Source organism: Schistocerca americana, chromosome 8, assembly GCF_021461395.2.
Source record: "Schistocerca americana isolate TAMUIC-IGC-003095 chromosome 8, iqSchAmer2.1, whole genome shotgun sequence".
NCBI lineage: Eukaryota > Metazoa > Arthropoda > Insecta > Orthoptera > Acrididae > Schistocerca > Schistocerca americana.
This window is the reverse complement of record NC_060126.1, coordinates 356,685,244-356,703,696: the sequence shown is the minus strand read 5'-3', so window position 1 is coordinate 356,703,696 and position 18,453 is coordinate 356,685,244. Positions and strand designations below refer to the sequence as shown.

Below are 18,453 nucleotides of genomic sequence, written 5' to 3'. Positions count from 1 at the left end.
CATTGGCTAATTTATATACTCCTTATTGATCCACTTTTTTATTTGGGTCTTGGCCACATTTATTGACATTTCATGTACTGCTAAAAAGCAGTAGTATGCCAAGAGACATAGTGTGGTTGGTCCAGCCCAATAATGTGCACCTAGGTTGTCATGTCTGATTTCTCGACACTGGTCCTTCAGCGGCACACCTGACCAAGCAGTTCAGCATAAATCATTAACATATGTTCACAACAACCACTCAGTGTACTACATACTGAATCTGATTTCAGTGTTGTAGAACAATGTGCATGTCATCCAAACAACAATATCTGTGACATAAAGAGATTTATAGGTCACCATTTCATTGTGTTAAGCAAATGGATATGTTCACAGCTGACATTAATGGTGTGAGGGCAGTACTATGTCATAAACTGGAGAGTGATCTGCTCCCATGTTTTTGAGATCCATGTACATTGTGCTATAAATTTTATTATAAGTTGTAAGGAGTAGTAGAAACTGTTCGTGGTAACACACACTTGTGTCCAGTCAGTTTGTTATTATTGTGACACATTTTATTTGGAAATTGTCAGAAAGTTAGAATTACTGTGTATTCTTTTCAGGGATGTGCTAATATTTATCCACTCTCCTTTAACGTCTAAACATACCACACTGTTCAGCGACAGAATATATCTGACCTTCAATAGATTAGACTGAGAATTGTACTGGTTCCGTAATGGTTATCAAACAAAGGAGCCATGTTGTGAAATTCTCCCCATTGTTATCTCCAAGCAGCAGTTGTCTCATAGGAAGGGATCTACTGGTTGTTACTGGCATATTCGTAAATTTATCAATCTGTGTGTGTTAAAATTCTTTGTTAGCATGTATTTGTGAGGTTGTTTTAAGCTGTTTGTATGGTGAATACCAGAAGTATTTTACAGCTTAAGTTAAAATAGCTTCAACATAAAATGTCTGCTTGTGTCTGTGTATGTGCGGATGGATATGCGTGTGTGTGCGAGTGTATACCTGTCCTTTTTTCCCCCTAAGGTAAGTCTTACCGCTCCCGGGATTGGAATGACTCCTTACCCTTTCCCTTAAAACCCACATCCGTTCGTCTTTCCCTCTCCTTCCCTCTTTCCTGATGAAGCAACCGTTTGTTGCGAAAGCTTGAATTTTGTGTGTATGTTTGTGTTTGTTTGTGTGTCTATCGACCTGCCAGCACTTTTGTTTGGTAAGTCTCATCTTTGTTTTTAGATATACTTCAACATAAATAGATATACTTTGGATACACTATTGAAAAGTAATGATCATAAAGTGAATGGCAGCAGATAAAAATTAAGTCATACAAAGCAGAATGCTGCTGCTTAATGTTCAGTGAACAAATGAGAGGTATAGAAAAAGGAATTTGTGCTTTCTACCTCTTGTTGAATGCTGTACCTTTTCCCCCTCCTTACTATACTGTTACATTATGTATTTTATTGTCGCTTATGTTGTGGGTTTCTACATGGTTTTTCTTTCTCTTTCAGCGTCTTTTAATATTCTAATAGTATGCCATTGATATGCATGTAATTGATTCTCTTATTGTCCTTATGATTCTCTTATTGTCCTTAGGCATGTCATAAGTGAAAATATTTGCTGTTAAATGAGATAACTTTAACTAGGAAGGGTAGGTGGATAGCAATACTTAGTGCTGTGTGGCTTGTGCATTTCTGCTATGTCCTTGCCCAACACTCTGAACACTGAGGGGAATGGGCAGAGTGCTGAGGAGGAAAAGCAAGATTGTAGCTGGACACCACTAGAGAAGTCATTTGCCTTATCAGAATGTCAGCTAAACTGTCCAGCTTTATCATGTGCTCATCAGTATGGTCACGGTATTAATTGTCTTGCATAAGATTTATGTTCTGAATTAGCGGTGTATTGTGGTCTTTGGTCAAACAGGGGTTTGATGCAGCTATCCACAATAGTCTATCCTGAGCAAGACTCTTCATCTCAGTATAACTGCTGCAACCTACTTCCATTTGAGTCTGATCGCCAAGTTAGCCTTGGTCTCCCTTAACAACTCTCCCCCCCTCCCTGCCCTCTCCATACTTCCTTCGGTTACCATATTGTCCATTCCTTAATGCCTCAAGGTGTGTCCCATTACACGATCCTGTATTTCAGTTAAACTGTTCCATAAATTTCTTTTCTTCCCACTTTGATTCGGTGCTACCTCATTAGTTATTTGCTCTACCCATCTAATCTTGAGCATTCTTCAGTAGCGCCATATTTCAGAAGCTTCTTTCGTGTTCTTGTCTGAACTGTTTATCATCCAAATTTCACATCACATTCATAAAACACCTAAGTTTATATTCAGTGTTAACAAATTGATTGTTTTCAGAAATTCCTTCCTTCCTTTAGCCAGTCTGCATATTATATCCTCTATATTTTGGCTATCGTCAATTATTTTGTTACCTAAAAAGGGAAACTCGTATAGTTTTAATGCCCCATTTCACAGTAGTAATTCCTTAAACATCAGCTGATGTAATTTCAATGCATTCCATTAACCTTGTTTTATTTCTGCTGATATTCATCTTACAACCTCTACTCAAAATACTACCCATTCCAATCAACTGCTCTTGCAAATCCTTTGTTGTCTCTGGCGGAATTACAATGTCATCAAGAAACCTTAAAGATTTTATATCTTCTACCTGGACTGTGATTCCCTTTCCAAATTTGTCATAGGCTTCCTTTTCTGATTTTTCAGTGTATTGATTGAATAACGTCATGAAGAAGCTACAGCCATGTCTCACTCCCTTCTCAACCACCGCCTACTTTTTTTGCCCCTTTACTTTTATAACTGTAGTCTGATTCCTATGGTTGTAGACAACGTTTTGCTCATTTCATCCCTTACTATCTTCAGAATGTCGTAGTGTGTATTTGTAACATTGTCAAAAGCTTTCTCTAACTCTACAAATGCTACAGACATAGATTTGCCTTCCTTTAACATATCTTCTAAGATAAATCTTAGGGTCATTATTGCCTCCCGTGTTCTTATATCTCTCTGGAATCCAAACTGATCTTCCTCAAGGTCAGCTTCTACCAGCTTATCCATTGTATTGTAAATAATTCATTTAAGTGTTTTGCAACCATGACTTTTTAAACTGATGGTTAATAATATCACTAGTTAAGAAATTTAAACCTTTTTCTGCATCTGGTTTGTAAATGGGTGGATTTACTTCCTGAAATCAATTTTTCTCTGTGACGTCACATTTCCTAGATACACAGCAGAATAAAAAATGGTAATAGCGAAAATTGACACTATTAATTCAAACAAAAATACACATTCAGAACGTTTGAAATCAATACTATTTTGTATGTGTATATGGGCATGATGCCAATAAAAGGTCCAGAATATATTTTCACCTTTAATCATCTTTGGTTTTTGAAAAATGTGACGATCGAGCTCTTCTTTTGTGCCATTTCATCACTCTCCCTTACAAAACCCCAGCAGTAGTCACCTGTCATTGAAGGGTTCCAATGGCCTTGGTAATGGTGTTCCATGGTAAAGATGTCTTGGTGAAAGCATTCACCATGCTCCTCACTTACGGCTCCCAAATTTTCCAGGAAGAAATCAAGGTGAGAATGTAAAAAGTGAATTTTAAGCGACGCTCTGCACCCCATGTTCTTATAGTTGTCCAGCAGATCATTCACACATTTTTGTCTTTTCTGTTACCCAAAAAGCCTTTCAAAATTTCTTCAAAAGAAGACCAAGCAGCTAACTGGATATCTGTGAGTTTTGTATCAAAGGTTGGATCTTTCAGAAATTTTCTTATTTGTGGTCCAACAAATATACCCTCTTTCAGCTTTGCCTCACTTAATTTGGGAAACTTTTCTTTTAAGTGATTGAAAGCCTCACCTTCTTAATCCAGAGCTTTTACAAAGTTCTTGATAAGGCCCAACTTGATATGAAGGGGATGCAAAATGATTTTATCAGGCTCAACCAATGGGGTAATGTTCACATTTACATTTCCAGGAAAATATGACTTCCTTATAGGCCATTCCTTGACTGTACAGTGGTTCTTGGTGTCACAGCTGTCCCAAAGGCACAAAAAGCAGCAGTACTTCATGAATCCAGCTTGTAAACCTGTAAGGAGTGCAACAACTTTCAAATGACAGCAAAGCTGCCATGCACGATCCTTATATTTGATCGCCTCTAGCAGCAAAGCCACGGTTTCATAAGTTTTGTTTCATGTCTACTGCATAAGCCAAAGGTTCCGATGGAAATGCATTGCCATTATGCAGTAGTACTGGTTTTACTGGAGTCATAAATTAGTCACCTCTCTTGTGTATTACATTGTACACCAAGCTGCTTCAGGAGACCATTGACATCTCTACATACACACATTAAATTCTGCAAATCGAAATATTGAATGAAGGAAGCACCTCTTGAAGTGAAACGGGAAATTTTTGTCCCTGGAGCTAGAAGGTTCCATTGTTGCAGTCTCGACCCCAAGAGTTCAGCTTGCTGTTTCGAAAGTTTTAGATCGTGAACCAAATAGTTGATTAAAGAGCTGAGGCGAAGTGTCATGACATTGAGGGCAGTACTCTTCTGTGTGTTCAATACTTTCTGATTCACTTGACATGGTGTCTGGTTCTGTGGCTTTCAAGTTACAGACAGGAACAGGCAACCCCTCATCATGGGGCGCAGGCAAATGCATTGAAGATACATTTGGATGCTTTATTTTATGTCTAGTTTTGCTAGAATGTCCCAAAATATTTGTAAGACAGAAGTAACAGTCTGAATAATGGTCGTTAGGCTCACACCACACCATCGGAACAGTGAATGGCATGGCTCGGCATTTTCCTTTCAACCAGTTATATGAAGTGCAAAAATTTTATCTGGATCACCAACAGGACAATGAAAACACAATTTATATGCCTTCTTAACCAAATCAGTGTTTGGTTTTCTTTGGGCTTTTGAAGTGAAGCTCCCACACATATAACAAAAGTTGTCGGGGTGGTTTGGACAGCAACGAGATTTACTAGTTACCAGTTTCCTTATTGTAAGTTTTAAACACAGGAAACGCTCACTAAAGATCTCTTTCACACCACTGGATTACCACACCATCCATTATTGACGATTTGTAAATCTCCCAGCTCTCCTCTGCAAATCAAACACAAACAATTAAATATCAAAACAGAAGAACAGCAAAAAGCGAAATATTGAATACGAAAAATAAGAAACCTTTAAAAACTCAAAAATGGTACATGCTAGATCATTTTGAAAGGTCTTTCGGATTCTACACAACAAAATACATACTAGTTGATGTATCACATCCCAGATGCAAAATGGCTGTTCACTAGTGTATTCACATCTTTCAGCACTCAGAAAGGAAATATGTTGCATACCAGGCAAGCAGTTTTGTGATGGCTGGTTCTCCAGACAGTAATTCTGAGGGAATGTGATCTACTCCTGAGGCCTTGTTTTGATTTACAAATTCCAGTCATCAAATTCTTCTCACAGCATTGTATCTCCCATGTTATCTTCATTTACTCCCTCTTCTCCGTTTACCCTATGCAGGTCTTCTGCTTTTCAGCCTTGCCTTCTTTGCAGCCTTGCCTTCTTTGCTTAGTGTGGGCTTACTACCATCTGAGCTCTTAATATTCATGCAAGTGTGTGTACAAGGTGTCTCTCTTAAGAGTCACCAGGCACGTCTTCTGTGATGTTCCATTAGATATTTGCAGTTTTGTTTTTGCAACGTGTAGCTGGAGTCAACCCAAACAAAAATGGTTAATCAGGTCTTTCATGTGACACCCAATGTTGACAAAATGTTGGTTTGTTTCCTGACACAAGCAGAGAGATTGTATGTGAGCATTTGATAGAGTGGTCCAAAATTAGTCTATTGTGATATTTTTTTTATTGATATATATATATTTGCAGGAACAATAAAACACAGACAATAACCCGTTCTTAGCAGTGGCAGTACCACCATGGCCTGTTGCTGACTGCTACCTATGCAGCAGTGCTGCTCGGTTGCTGCTGGATTGTTGGTTATTCTACTTGTTTTACTGTCCCTATTAATACTGTCATGATAAAACAGATATCGTGTAAGACTAATTTGGGTCCACTCTATCAATTGGGCATGTAAAATTCCACTTTAAAAATTGTCTAGCTTGCAGTGGGAAAGAAACTGACACTTTCTGTCAACACTGAGCATTGCAAGAAAGACATGATGAGCTATAATTATTTGGCCCGACTCCATTTACACATTGCAGAGTAAATACCTGTGGTAACTCTTAGGAGGAACATTCTGTATGCTGATGTATATGCAGTTGTCCAAAAAGCTGACAATTTGAGAAGCCACATAATTCAGTCAGAAGTGGGAGCTAGTTTACCTTTTCGTATCATTTGGTAATTACACAAAGGGCTTAAATTTTGACCACAGTCTTTTGGGTTGGGTTGGGAGGGAAGGAAATTACTTTTTGGAATGTCATTAGGGCAGCAGCTGCATAGATGACCAGAAGCACTTGTCTGCTGGTGAGATTGCAACATACCAAGAGATGAGGGAAAAAAGAAAACAAGTACCCCCAGTGAACTCTCAGTGGATTGTTTCACCTCACTTTAGATAACATTTATTGTTAGAATTCTTTAAACCTCTCAGTGCAGCAAGAAATATATTTGATCACTGGTATAGTGGAAGAGATTTGTGATTTCAAACAAAAATTGAACCTCTGCTAAAATTCGCTTCATGATCATGACACGAAGTAATTCCTGCTGGAACATACAAGGCTGTTTACATTTCACTAATTGAAATACTGCACAAGGAGATTTAAAAGATGTTCCAAGACTTCACATCAAGACATTTTAATTATCTTTTAGAATATTGGGGTACCCGCCAGGTCACATCATAAGTTCTCCACACTATTTCAGTGAACACATTTGTTTCCATCTTCAAGTTGTTCCTGATGACTGCTGCTCTTCTTAGTTGAACAGAGCAGCACTCACCAGGTACCCCCTGAATACGGCAACTAGTATGTTTACTTCAATATTATTGAGAACTGACAGTTTTACAAAAGTGGTCACCTTAAAAGTTCTACAAGTTAGAAATATGCTGGGAAAACATCAGATCATATTTTGTCTAAGTTTTTCAGGCATATCTCAGTTCAACTGCTGATGTGTATCCCAACTTGAGCTAGTAGACCTGTCACATAACAATAGAACCAACAGTCAGTTCTCTCTGTTTTAGAATTTATAAGACTTTTACAAAGTATTACCTCAAAAGCAATATCTCATGAGTCCACAGATAATGTCCTTCGGTTAATTCAGAGGTTGGATCCATGCATGTATATCCCAATCTTCTCCATACGCGATTGGCTTTAATTGTGCCTAACCAAGGAATCTGAATGAAAATATGGCAAAACTGCTGGAGATTTTTTTTCCTTTTATTGATATATCAAGATTTTGTTAGATTTAATGTTCAATTTTTCCAAAAACCAATGATTGCCAATTAAAATCTTGCATTGAGAATATATGACCTTCATTTCTGTTATAATATTTTATAGAACCTGTCATTTTGTATTTGCATAACATTTAGTAAGTTATAACAAACAGTCTGAGAGAGATTATTTTTTGTAAGGTAGGTGGATGGTCGAAAAGCTCTTGTTTCGTACTGCAAACTGCCATCACAACAACATGAAGACAGGCGGCAGGCACAGGCTGCAGGTCTTGCGGCGTATGGACCTGAGGATATCCCCAGATTAGCTGAATACAGTGCCTCTATGTACGCTACTTCACCACAAGAGCACGCAGCTTACGTTGCATATTACACTCAGTATTATGAAGCGCAGGTAAGTAATGAATTAAAATTTTAATGTATTCAGTATAATAATTGCTTTGTTTAAAGGGAATAAGAGTCTGGCTTTATTTAAAATGTTACAAAGAATTGAGGTTATACAGCCTGTCCTACCTAATTAAATATTACATACTATCTCCTCTTTTTTTTTTTTTTTTTCTCCAAAGAAAATTTTATTCAACTGCAGTGTGTAGTGTGCACTCTGTGGTGGTGGGGAGGGGGGGATAATTATGCAGAATTGCGCATCCAGTACAGTGTAAGATTTCCTCTGATATGGTGATACAGGTAGGCAAACTTTCGTCAATGTTTCTGTTATATGACTTTCCTCCAAATTAACTTTGTAAGCCAAACTATTTGTCTAAACAGGTAGCACATCTTTAGGGGACACTTTACTTGGTGCTAAGAGAAATAAATTTGTGATGAATGAAAGTACATGTGTATCATGAGAGCTAAAGAAAGTTAAGAGAGAAGAATTCATTCAATTTAAAAGCAAAATTTTCTTTTCTGAATTGTTAAAAATTTCCCAGAACAGTACGATCATATATCGATTAAGTACAGAGTATGTGAAGGAACTTGCCCCCCTTCTTGCAGTGGTGTACCGTAGGTCTCTAGAAAAGCGTAGCATTTCAAAGGATTGGAAAAGGGCACAGGTCATCCCTGTTTTCAAGAAGGGATGTCGAACCGATGTACAGAACTATAGACTTATATCTCTAACGTGGATCAGTTGTAGAATTTTGGAACATGTATTATGTTAGAGTATGACGACTTTTCAGGTGACAAGAAATCTACTCTGTAGGAATCAGCATGGGTTTCGAAAAAGACGATCTTGTGAAACCCAGCTCGCGCTATTCATCCACGAGACTCAGAGGGCCATACACACGGGTTCCCAGGTAGATGCCGTGTTTCTTTACTTCCTCAAGGCATTCGATACAGTTCCCCACAGTCGTTTAATGAACAAAGTAAGAGCATATGGACTATCAGACCAACTGTATGATTGGATTGAAAAGTTCTAGATAACAGAACGCAGCATGTCATTCTCAATGGAGAGTAGTCTTCCGAAGTAAGCGTGATTTCAGGGGCGCCACAGGGGAGTGTCATAGGACCGTTGCTATTCACAATATACATAAATGACCTTGTGGATAACATCGGAAGTTCACTGAGGCTTTTTGCAGATGGTGCTGTAGTATATTGAGAGGTTATAACAATGGAAAATTGCACTGAAATATAGGAGGATCTGCAACGAATTGACGCATGGTGCAGGGAATGACAATTGAATCTCAATGTAGACAAGTGTAATGTACTGTGAACACATAGAAATAAAGATCCTTTACCATTTAGCTACAATATAGCAGGGCAGCAACTGGAAGCAGTTAATTCCATAAATTATCTGAGAGTAGACATTAGGAGTGATTTAAAATGGGATGATCATATAGAGTTGATCGTCGGTAAAGCAGATGCCAGACTGAGTTTCGTTGGAAGAATCCTAAGGAAATGCAATCTGAAAACAAAGGAAGTAGGTTACAGTACACTTGTTCGCCCACTGCTTGAATATTGCTGACCAGTGTGGGATCCGTACCAGATAGGGTTGATAGAAGATATAGAATAGATCCAACGGAGAGCAGCATGCTTCGTCACAGGATCATTTAACAATTGTGAAAGCCTTACAGAGGCGATAGATAAACTCCAGTGGAAGACTCTGCAGGAGAGACACTCAGTAGCTCGGTACGGGCTTTTGTTGAAGTTTCGAGAACATACCTTCACCAACGAGTCAAGCAGTATATTGCTCCCTCCTACGTATATCTCGTGAAGAGACCATGAGGATAAAATCAGAGAGATTAGAGCCCACACAGAGGCATGCCGACAATCTTGCTTTCCACGAACTATACGAGACTGGAATATAAGGGAGAACCGATAGAGGTACTCAAAGTACCCTCTGCCACACACCGTCAGGTGGCTTGTGGAGTATGGATGTAGAAGTAGATGTAGATACATGCGGCAAAATTACTCGTCTAGTCACTCACAAATCATACAAAGGTTGAGATAAAAACAAATAAAATCCACTGATGAAGCATGCTGAACTTCTAGTTCACAGGCCCAGTCGTGAAATGTAAGTAAATGCGTTTGAGACACTTGAAAACATACATTTTATGGTGCTCACAGTTCACAAACAGGAATTTTTGTAACAAATGGATAAATATATTGATTTACAGAACTTAGCTTAGCAGGCATTCAGCTGTTAGCTCATTTATAAAGTTTCCAGATAGGCTCTTGAATTTTTGAGGACTTTTGCAAAAACCACACATTTTAGATAAAGGACAATTGGTTGAGGAATGTTGTCTAAACATTATCTTCTTCAGAATTTCATCAACGGTGTGATCCAAATTATTTGTACATTAATAAAATAAGTTATTTCTTACTCCAAAATAATCATGACACTTTTTGTATGGTTTCTACACTTGGAAGTGCTTGGTATACAACCTTACATTCATGCACCGTGTGATAAGCCCTTCTTGGTTTTGGTTTGAGAAACGAATGCTGAACAACTGTTTGAAAGCAGTCAAAACATAATTTAATATTCCCAGAGAAATACAACTTCTTCTTTTATCCATAATGTTCTCTTCAAATTGGTAAGGGAATACACACAAATAAATAAGGCTTTCCAACATTCAAGAATTTTATTTCTTATAAGTATTGCAAAAATACTAAATATTGATAAAAAGCTCTCAGCATACGAGGTGTGTTCAAAAAGTAAGATGACTTAATATTTTTATTAAAAAATATTTATTTGTTCATCAATATTCATGTTGTCCCCTTCAAAGTAACCGCCCTCATATACAATACACATGTGCCAATGCTTCTTTCAATCCTTGAAGCACTTTTTGGTACAGTCTTTAGTACTTTCAGTGATGCAGTTTTTATTTCCTTCATCCTTTCATAGGTCTCTTCAGTTTTGGGAGCAGGAAAAAGTCGCAGGGGGCTAAATCCAGAGAATATGGTGGCTGAGGAATGATTGTCGTGTTGTTTTTTGCCAAAAGATTTCTCACAAGCAACGAAAAATGAGCAGGTGCATTGTCGTGATGCTAAAGACACGAATTGTTTTCCACAATTCCAGATGTTTTTTTGCATATTGCTTTTTGCAAACAGCGCATAATGTCAAGGTAATATTCCTTATTAACTGTGGGACCTTGAGGCAAAAATTCATGATGCACCATGCCACGGTGATTGGAAAAAACAGTGAGCAAAACTTTGGCATTTGATTGAACTTGGTGTGCCTTTTTCGTCTTGGCTCCATGGGATGCACGATTGGGCTTTTGTTTCAATGTCGTAACTGTAAACCCTTGTTTCGTAACCAGTTATGATCCATTTGAGCAAATCAGGATCATAATTGACGTCGTTCAAGGGCTCCTGAACGATGGCCATACGACGGTTCTTCTGTTCAAAATTGAAACGTTTTGGAACAAACTTCGCTAACACACGTCTCGTGCCCAAAACATCCGAAAAAATATGCCAACATCCTCAGCAACTTCTCTTATCATAATGTGGCGATTTTCCAAAACAATTTTCTTCACCGCTTCGACATTATCATCTGTTTTTGACGTGCAGGGGCATCCAGAGTGAGGTTCATCATTGGCATCTTCTTGGCCATCTTGGAAGGGGTTGTACCACTTTTAAACATTTTTAGAGCAGACTCACCGCATGCCACTGTCAACATTTCAAGCATTTTAGAGCACTTGCAAATTCTTTACTCCATTTTTATAATAATTGAAAATCACCGAGCACACTGAAACATATCTAACCCTCTTATCTGTCACAAACAAACAAAGTATGCTGTACATTTGAAACTGTAAACATCTGTTTGGGGCATGTGTACCAACATGACAAGAAAAAAGATCGATAATTGAATGTACATTGGCTGCACAATTTGAAAAGTCATCTTACTTTTCAAACAGCTCTCTTATATTTGTTTGTCCGTAATTGACATAAATTACGGGCTGCATTTGATAGTCATACAAGTCACAGACTGACTTCAACACATCATACAAAACTGGACGAGAGTTAGGAAAGAGACCACCATATTGTCCTTGTATTTTGAGGAGTGCCATGCATATTTAATCGAATTTTGAAACTTAAGGAGAGGAAGACTGATACTTGTGATTGCAGCTTAAGGATGTTGTCATGGTGATGGAATGAAAACTGCCATGATCTATCCAAAATAAATTTCTCAGTTAATGATCTGTAAAATATTTTTCAATGACAGAGAAATTCTCTGTCTTAACAGTGGACGTGAATCATTACAGATAGAATTTGACATATCTGTATTTCTTAGCATGATTTCAGAAAGCCGCTGATTATGTATGACCGGAGCATGACTCTTGAGGAAGAAAGGATTTGTGTCCACAAAACAGAAGAAAAGTATGACACATGGAAAACATATTACTATCCAGTTTTTGAAAAATGTACTAATTATTGTTCTGTGCTCAACATTGATCTTTTAACATACAATTCAGTTTCTGTTTGATTCACGCAGGTAATGATGAACCATCCACAATGACGACGGTCATTATTGTACAAATGTGTGAGGGCAGACAGACAGTGTCTTAGTATCCCTGTCCCTCCTCTGTGAGTGAAAACATCCTTTTAGTGCGCATTTGTCTATAAAAATTAGATTGATATGCACTGTACGTGTAACAAAAGCTTCAAGCACTTGACAATTTGTGCTGCTGTTGGACATTGGCCTTTCCCAGCAGCAATTCCCAAATCAGCAGTTAATTCAAGCTTCTGAATCTTGTTCTTCAACCCCAGTGCAGGAAGAAGATCTCTCTATATTCCTGTAAAGCGTTGATACTTGCGAAGAGCAGCAACACTATTGCTGTTGTTTTGATAAAACAGCTTTACAAGTAAAGTCCTGCTCACGTTGACGATTCCGGGCCTATGTCGCTGTGCCAGTACTGGTATCCAACTACGTGTCATGATACTAACAACGCATGGCCTTAACATTATTCCTGTAAAGTTTGGTACCCATATGGTAAAGAGTTTTCCTCTACACTGGCTTAGGCAGTGAAAGTTTAATTACAACCGCCCTGTAAAGCAAAATCTCTTTTCAACAGTAGGCCTGCGGATACGTACATTTCTTCTCCCTTTTGTCATCCAATACACCACCTTATTTTTGTCGTCTGAGAAGTAAATTTTAGCTTGCAACATTTCTTTCAGAGGCTCTTGTCAGGCAAATGTCACTATTACTGCCAGATTCTTCATGGGAACAACTATCTTCAGTTTCCGTTCACTGTTTTGTGCATCACTTAATCTTCACATGTGTTCCTGTTTGTGGGTTCAGTTGGTGTGCATTGTCTATCTCAGTAGCAAATAGTAAGACTTCCAAGTTTCCACATGACCTGCGCTGTGAGATTAAATGTACAGAACAAATTTTGGAGTGTGATTTATGGTCAGAATGGCATGTTTCTACATGTTTGCCATAAATTAAACGTTTTTCATTTTTTATTCAAAAAATGAATGTTAGCTCACATTTTAACAAAAGAATGAAGCAAGATTTTTCTTGTATGAGCAATGCCATGATAAGACAGCCACATTCCCCAATCATTTGCTGTACACTTGCTGTAACAGTTGATAGCAAATCCAGGAGTATCCGTTTCTTATGTAATTTTATTGGATAACTCCCATTGTGCATCTGTAGCTGATATTAGGTCCATTGAAAAAATCGCTACAGGTTTTGACAAATGTGACCATTCCCTTGTTAATTATATTTTTCTGCTCCAAATGTTGTTTTTATTTTTTAATTCTCAATATCTAGCTGATGTCAATAAATACTCACATTTATACACATTGGTGCTCTATACATTAATATTCACATGTCAGTATAGGAAATAAAGTGAGCGTGTATGAACTGTTAGGCCATATTAAACAATGGAATTAAGAAAAATTTAGGTCACAAAATGCAGGACATTTTCCTGTATAGCAATAAACTAGCAGAAGCGAAATTCCAATGGATATCAATAAGGAAGTATGATACATTAAAGATGGTGACCTAGATGGTGTGTAATTATTTAATCAAACCATGTGTGTTTGGTTATTAGGCAAAACTGTCAAATTCTCACATTTTACTGCCCAAAAAACTAGAGCGTCTTTCTTCATTAGTTTCTCCCTTGTGAAAATTGTTTTTTGTGCAGCTGCATCTTATACATGGGGAAAATGGATGAAAATATTTTATTGTTTTCTTTGTGCTAGTTTTAAGAGTTCAGGGTAGATGAGAATGAATTAGGTTTTTAAAAAGCTTAATGATGGGAAGTTAAATGTTACATGTCACAACTGACCATTTTGAAAAAAAAGTTTACCACGATTTAAAGGCTTGGGGAAAATGTGATACTAAAGGGATGAAGACAGTGAAAGAGATGTGATATAGTGGAATCTCACTAGAACGTTTTTGAAGGGAGTGCAGATTTTGAACATCATAAGTGGAAAAATGTACTACCGAAAAATACCTAATCGGTACACATGTGTTAGTATGTGCTACCTAATATCAGTGCATAAAAACGGGATTGTTCCAGGGCTCCTACTTCGGTACTGTTGGTGATAGAAAAGTAAGCTCAAGTGTTGGAGTCAAGTCTTTGGGATAGCTCTTGGGCTAGGGACCATTTGTATAACCAACAGAAGGATTGTCTTAGTGCTACTATCCTACACTACAGGGTCAAAATACGAATATTACATATCTCTCGCTTAGGCAAATGGAGCAAATCAGATGGTTCTTTTTGTGTTCGATGTGGTCTACGGTTCGAATTGGGGGGCGCGGGATGTTCATGGAGCCATCATTAGTTCATGGACGGTTCCTTAGAAAACCCCCCAAAAAAAAAAACGTTTTTTTACCTTTTCTTTTCTGCCAAAACCAAGCTGTGGAGTTCAATACAGCTATACACAGCACGTGGCTGAAAGTTTTAAGATGTGTTTCTAAGAGCTTGATCTTGAACAAGCTAGGAAATTTTCTTGTATATTTATTTGTTTCCAAGATATAGCAGTTCAAAATTACCCTACTTGTGCATGTAAAATCTGACATGAGGTGAAACTGTAATTTGTAAAGTGATGTAGCATGGAGAAATAGGATGTAAATTGTGTCCGTTATCATCAGAATGGTTCTGGTAACCCCATGTTGTAGTACTGAAGCATTTACAGAATTTTTATGCACGCAAATTTGGTCTGAGGGTAAAATGAGTTTTGTGTTATTTCAATTTCATGTAAATAAACTATCAGAATTTTACAGACCCATGTAGTTCTTTCCATATGAATGACATCCCTGGTATGGCAGGAAAAAGAAGGGAACCAGTGGAAAAATGCCCCTATCAAAGAAAAAAAAATAGATAATATGCTCCTGTTTTAAGACTCTTGACAGAAAAGTGGGGTACCAGCTGTTGCATTCTACCTTCTTCAACACCTTCAAAAATTTGGGCATGAGAACATATTCACTCTCTTTTGTGATGAAGAGATGGAAAAGTAATAAATACTGAATGATAGTAGACAGCGGTTGTGGTATTAAAAGCACACAGGACACAATGGCATTGTGAGGAATAGGGACACAGTGGCAGAGGAATATTGTCGATAGTGACGTAACAGTGCTAGAAAAAAAGTGAAGAAGACAGTGCCAGTGGAGGAGGAATGAAGATAAAGTGGAAGTGAGTTAGAGTGAGTGATAATGAGAGACAGAGTCTATGTCAATGACAGCGAGAGAGAGACAGTGAGAAGAGAGAGCGCAGCAGTGGGAAGAAATGAGTGAGATAGTAGCAGTAAGAGGGAGCGGACCATGACAAATGAGGGGGGACAATGGTGGTAGGATAGAGTGGAGGAGACTGTGGCTGTGAGATAGGAGACTGTGACAGTTAGAGAGACACTAAGAGGTAATGACAATGAAAGACTTACAGTGCTGGACTAGTCCGTGTGAGCAAGTTATAGTCAGGGTAGCTTGTGAGAGTGAGAAGTGAGTTAGTTGCTTGTTAACAAGAATGTGAATTTATATGCATGCCGAAATCTTCAAAGGTGCTGAGGAAGGAATGAGCAGGTAGTACCCCACTTTTCAGCTAGAGTCGTTTTAACAGGAGCACATTCACCTCATTTGTGCTCCAATAACATTTTTCCACTGGTTTTGCAATGATTCACGTTTTTTGTTGCTGAAAATGCAGAATTAAGGGTACCATATTTAGGGTAATATTCAATCTCTTTAACATCACAGTTCCTAACATACTATCTCAATAAATTAGAATTCAAAAGTCGCATTTTTGAAAACAGAAATTTGTTAAATACGGCATCCACAATATGAACCTGACATGTGATGTAACCAACATAAAATTATGCTAAAATTGTAATTTTTATTACACTTCTAAGTACAAATAAAATGTCATTCATTTAGCAACTCCATTAGAGAATCACTGCTGGTAAATGAATAAGGATAGTGATTTCAACAAACTATCTTCGTCAAGTTCTAAACTTGGTACGTAACACATAACGGTGTCCATTACTTCAAGAGATTGATATTATGGGAGTTGTTCAGCAGCAATTCCTTCATTTTTTGGTTTGATTTCTTTTGTAAGTATCCAGTGGAAATCAGCCTTCTTGAAGCAATTTCAGATTGTGCTTTCTTGCACGAAAACCCAGGCACTTCTCACTCTAATATGAAGACAGGCCATCCTCTTCTGTGTAAGAACCCTCTGTTATATTTATTTCAGGCATCTTACAATACTTTGGTTGATTGGGCGAAGGTGGCTTGTACAGTTGGGAGGAAAAAACTAGTATATATCTTGAGGATGCACTGTACTCTGGTCACAGGCAGATTTTCCCATTTCCAACACCATCCTTGCATTAGACGCTTATTTATGTGAAAAAGTCCACACATTTTTAAAGCTTCATGGACTTCTCACATTCCCAATTGTTGGCTTCCTTTTACTAAATTATCTGCCATGTTATTTCTCTCCCCTGAACTCTTAAATTTTGTTAGGCAGAAGCTGAAAAAATGAGCCCATTCACCAGCATTAAAAACATTGTTTTGATTGTGCCTTTGTATCATTGTTAGATGAGTATTTTTTACTGACTTAACAGTGACAATGTACACACATCCAGTCTCACCTCGAACACATTTCTACACTAAATTATATTTGTTCTTGAACCTTTTGAGCCAACTGTTGGATGTTTTGAAATCCGTGTGTCCGAACTTTTGTGCCAAATGTATTAGCGCAAACCGCAGTAGCATCAATTGGAATATTCAGAGCACAAGTTTGTTCTATCCACTTCAGTAGCACAGTTTTCAGTTCTGGAAACTTATAGTTACGCACTCATTTTTGTTTGCCGTTTCCTCCTTTCAAACATGCTGACTCAATTATTTTTCATTAGATCACTATTGTATTTATGTTGGTGGAGGAATATTTAGTTTTTCTGCAATATCAACTCGCTTCAGGTGTGAATTTTTATTCCCTTCCTAAAAAATGTTTCTCTTTGGGACTGTCTTTTTGTCCATGAAGTATCGGTACACTGTTAGGCACAAAAAATCGTGGTCTGAGTCAGTCACACTACAACATGAACAAAGAACACCAGTGACTGAGTTACACACTAATAAATATCCGGTTTGTTGTTTGATCGCTACAGAAGTTGAAAAATGCCAGATTAACCTATACAAACTGCTTACACATATTATTCTACCATAGCAAACGATTTGTGTGGCATGCAGTGCTACACAGCACTGTCTCCCTGCATGTTTCCTCGCCATGCACTCACAAATGCCCTATTTCCACCACTCTCAGAACTCTTGGCGACAAAAGATGCAATGGCTGAACAGTATCGATACTGCCAAATTTGAACATGCCACATGAGGAGGGAAAACAAATGAACAATTCGTTTTATTATGAATTTAATAAAATTGGGACTTGGTCTTTCAAGAATGGATGTTCTGTGCAAGAAAAGGAAGTAGTGAAGGGGTGTTCTAACAATGTTCCTCTGTTTTGAATTGGACAAGATTAGTTTGTCGAAAACTGCGTACAGGGTGAACCAGAGACTTTCATTTATAGCTATTTTACTGCTTTACGGTTATCTGTCAGCTGCAGTTTTAAAACCAAAAGTGTTCTGGAGGTTTGTTGCTGACATGTTTATCATTTGGCCCCAAGGGGAGGACTAATTGCTGGAGTTTAGAGCATTTAAACAGCATTCACCTTTACCACAGGAAATGAATGGCTGTCTACCATTTGTTGATATGTTAGTTGGACATGAGGAAAATGGATTTTTGGGATATTGTATGTACCGTAAGTCCATCCGTACCGATTTATACTTGCAGGCACCTAGCTGCCACCATCCTTTGCAAACTATGATCATACTGAAAATATTATTACATAGAGCTCATGTAGTGTATGATGCTTACAGCCTACATGGTGACCTGTTACACTTGGAAGAGGTATTCATTTAAAAAGTCAAATTAAGAAAGCTCTGCAAACAAAAGCACCAGACCAACCAAGGGAAGAGCAAGAAGAACAAGGTGTTAGTCTAAGACCTTTCCACTGTGTTTGGGAAATGTTTCTTCAAAAATTGCCAGAATAATGAAGTATAAAGTGTTTGTGATCTTCCTACCACCAACCAAGTTAACAGCTCTTCTGAGATCTAT

At 37.9% G+C, this 18,453-nt stretch overlaps 1 protein-coding gene across 6 annotated transcripts in view; it reads left to right on the top strand.

The window, feature by feature from the left end:
- Positions 1-18,453, top strand: part of LOC124544705 (RNA-binding protein 5-like) — a 122,427-nt gene that overhangs the window by 78,817 nt on the left and 25,157 nt on the right. For all 6 annotated transcript variants that reach the window (XM_047123349.1, XM_047123346.1, XM_047123348.1 and 3 more), the window contains one exon: positions 7,597-7,803. In XM_047123349.1, coding sequence (XP_046979305.1) covers positions 7,597-7,803 — 207 coding nt within the window. The remainder of the gene's footprint in view (positions 1-7,596; positions 7,804-18,453) is intronic.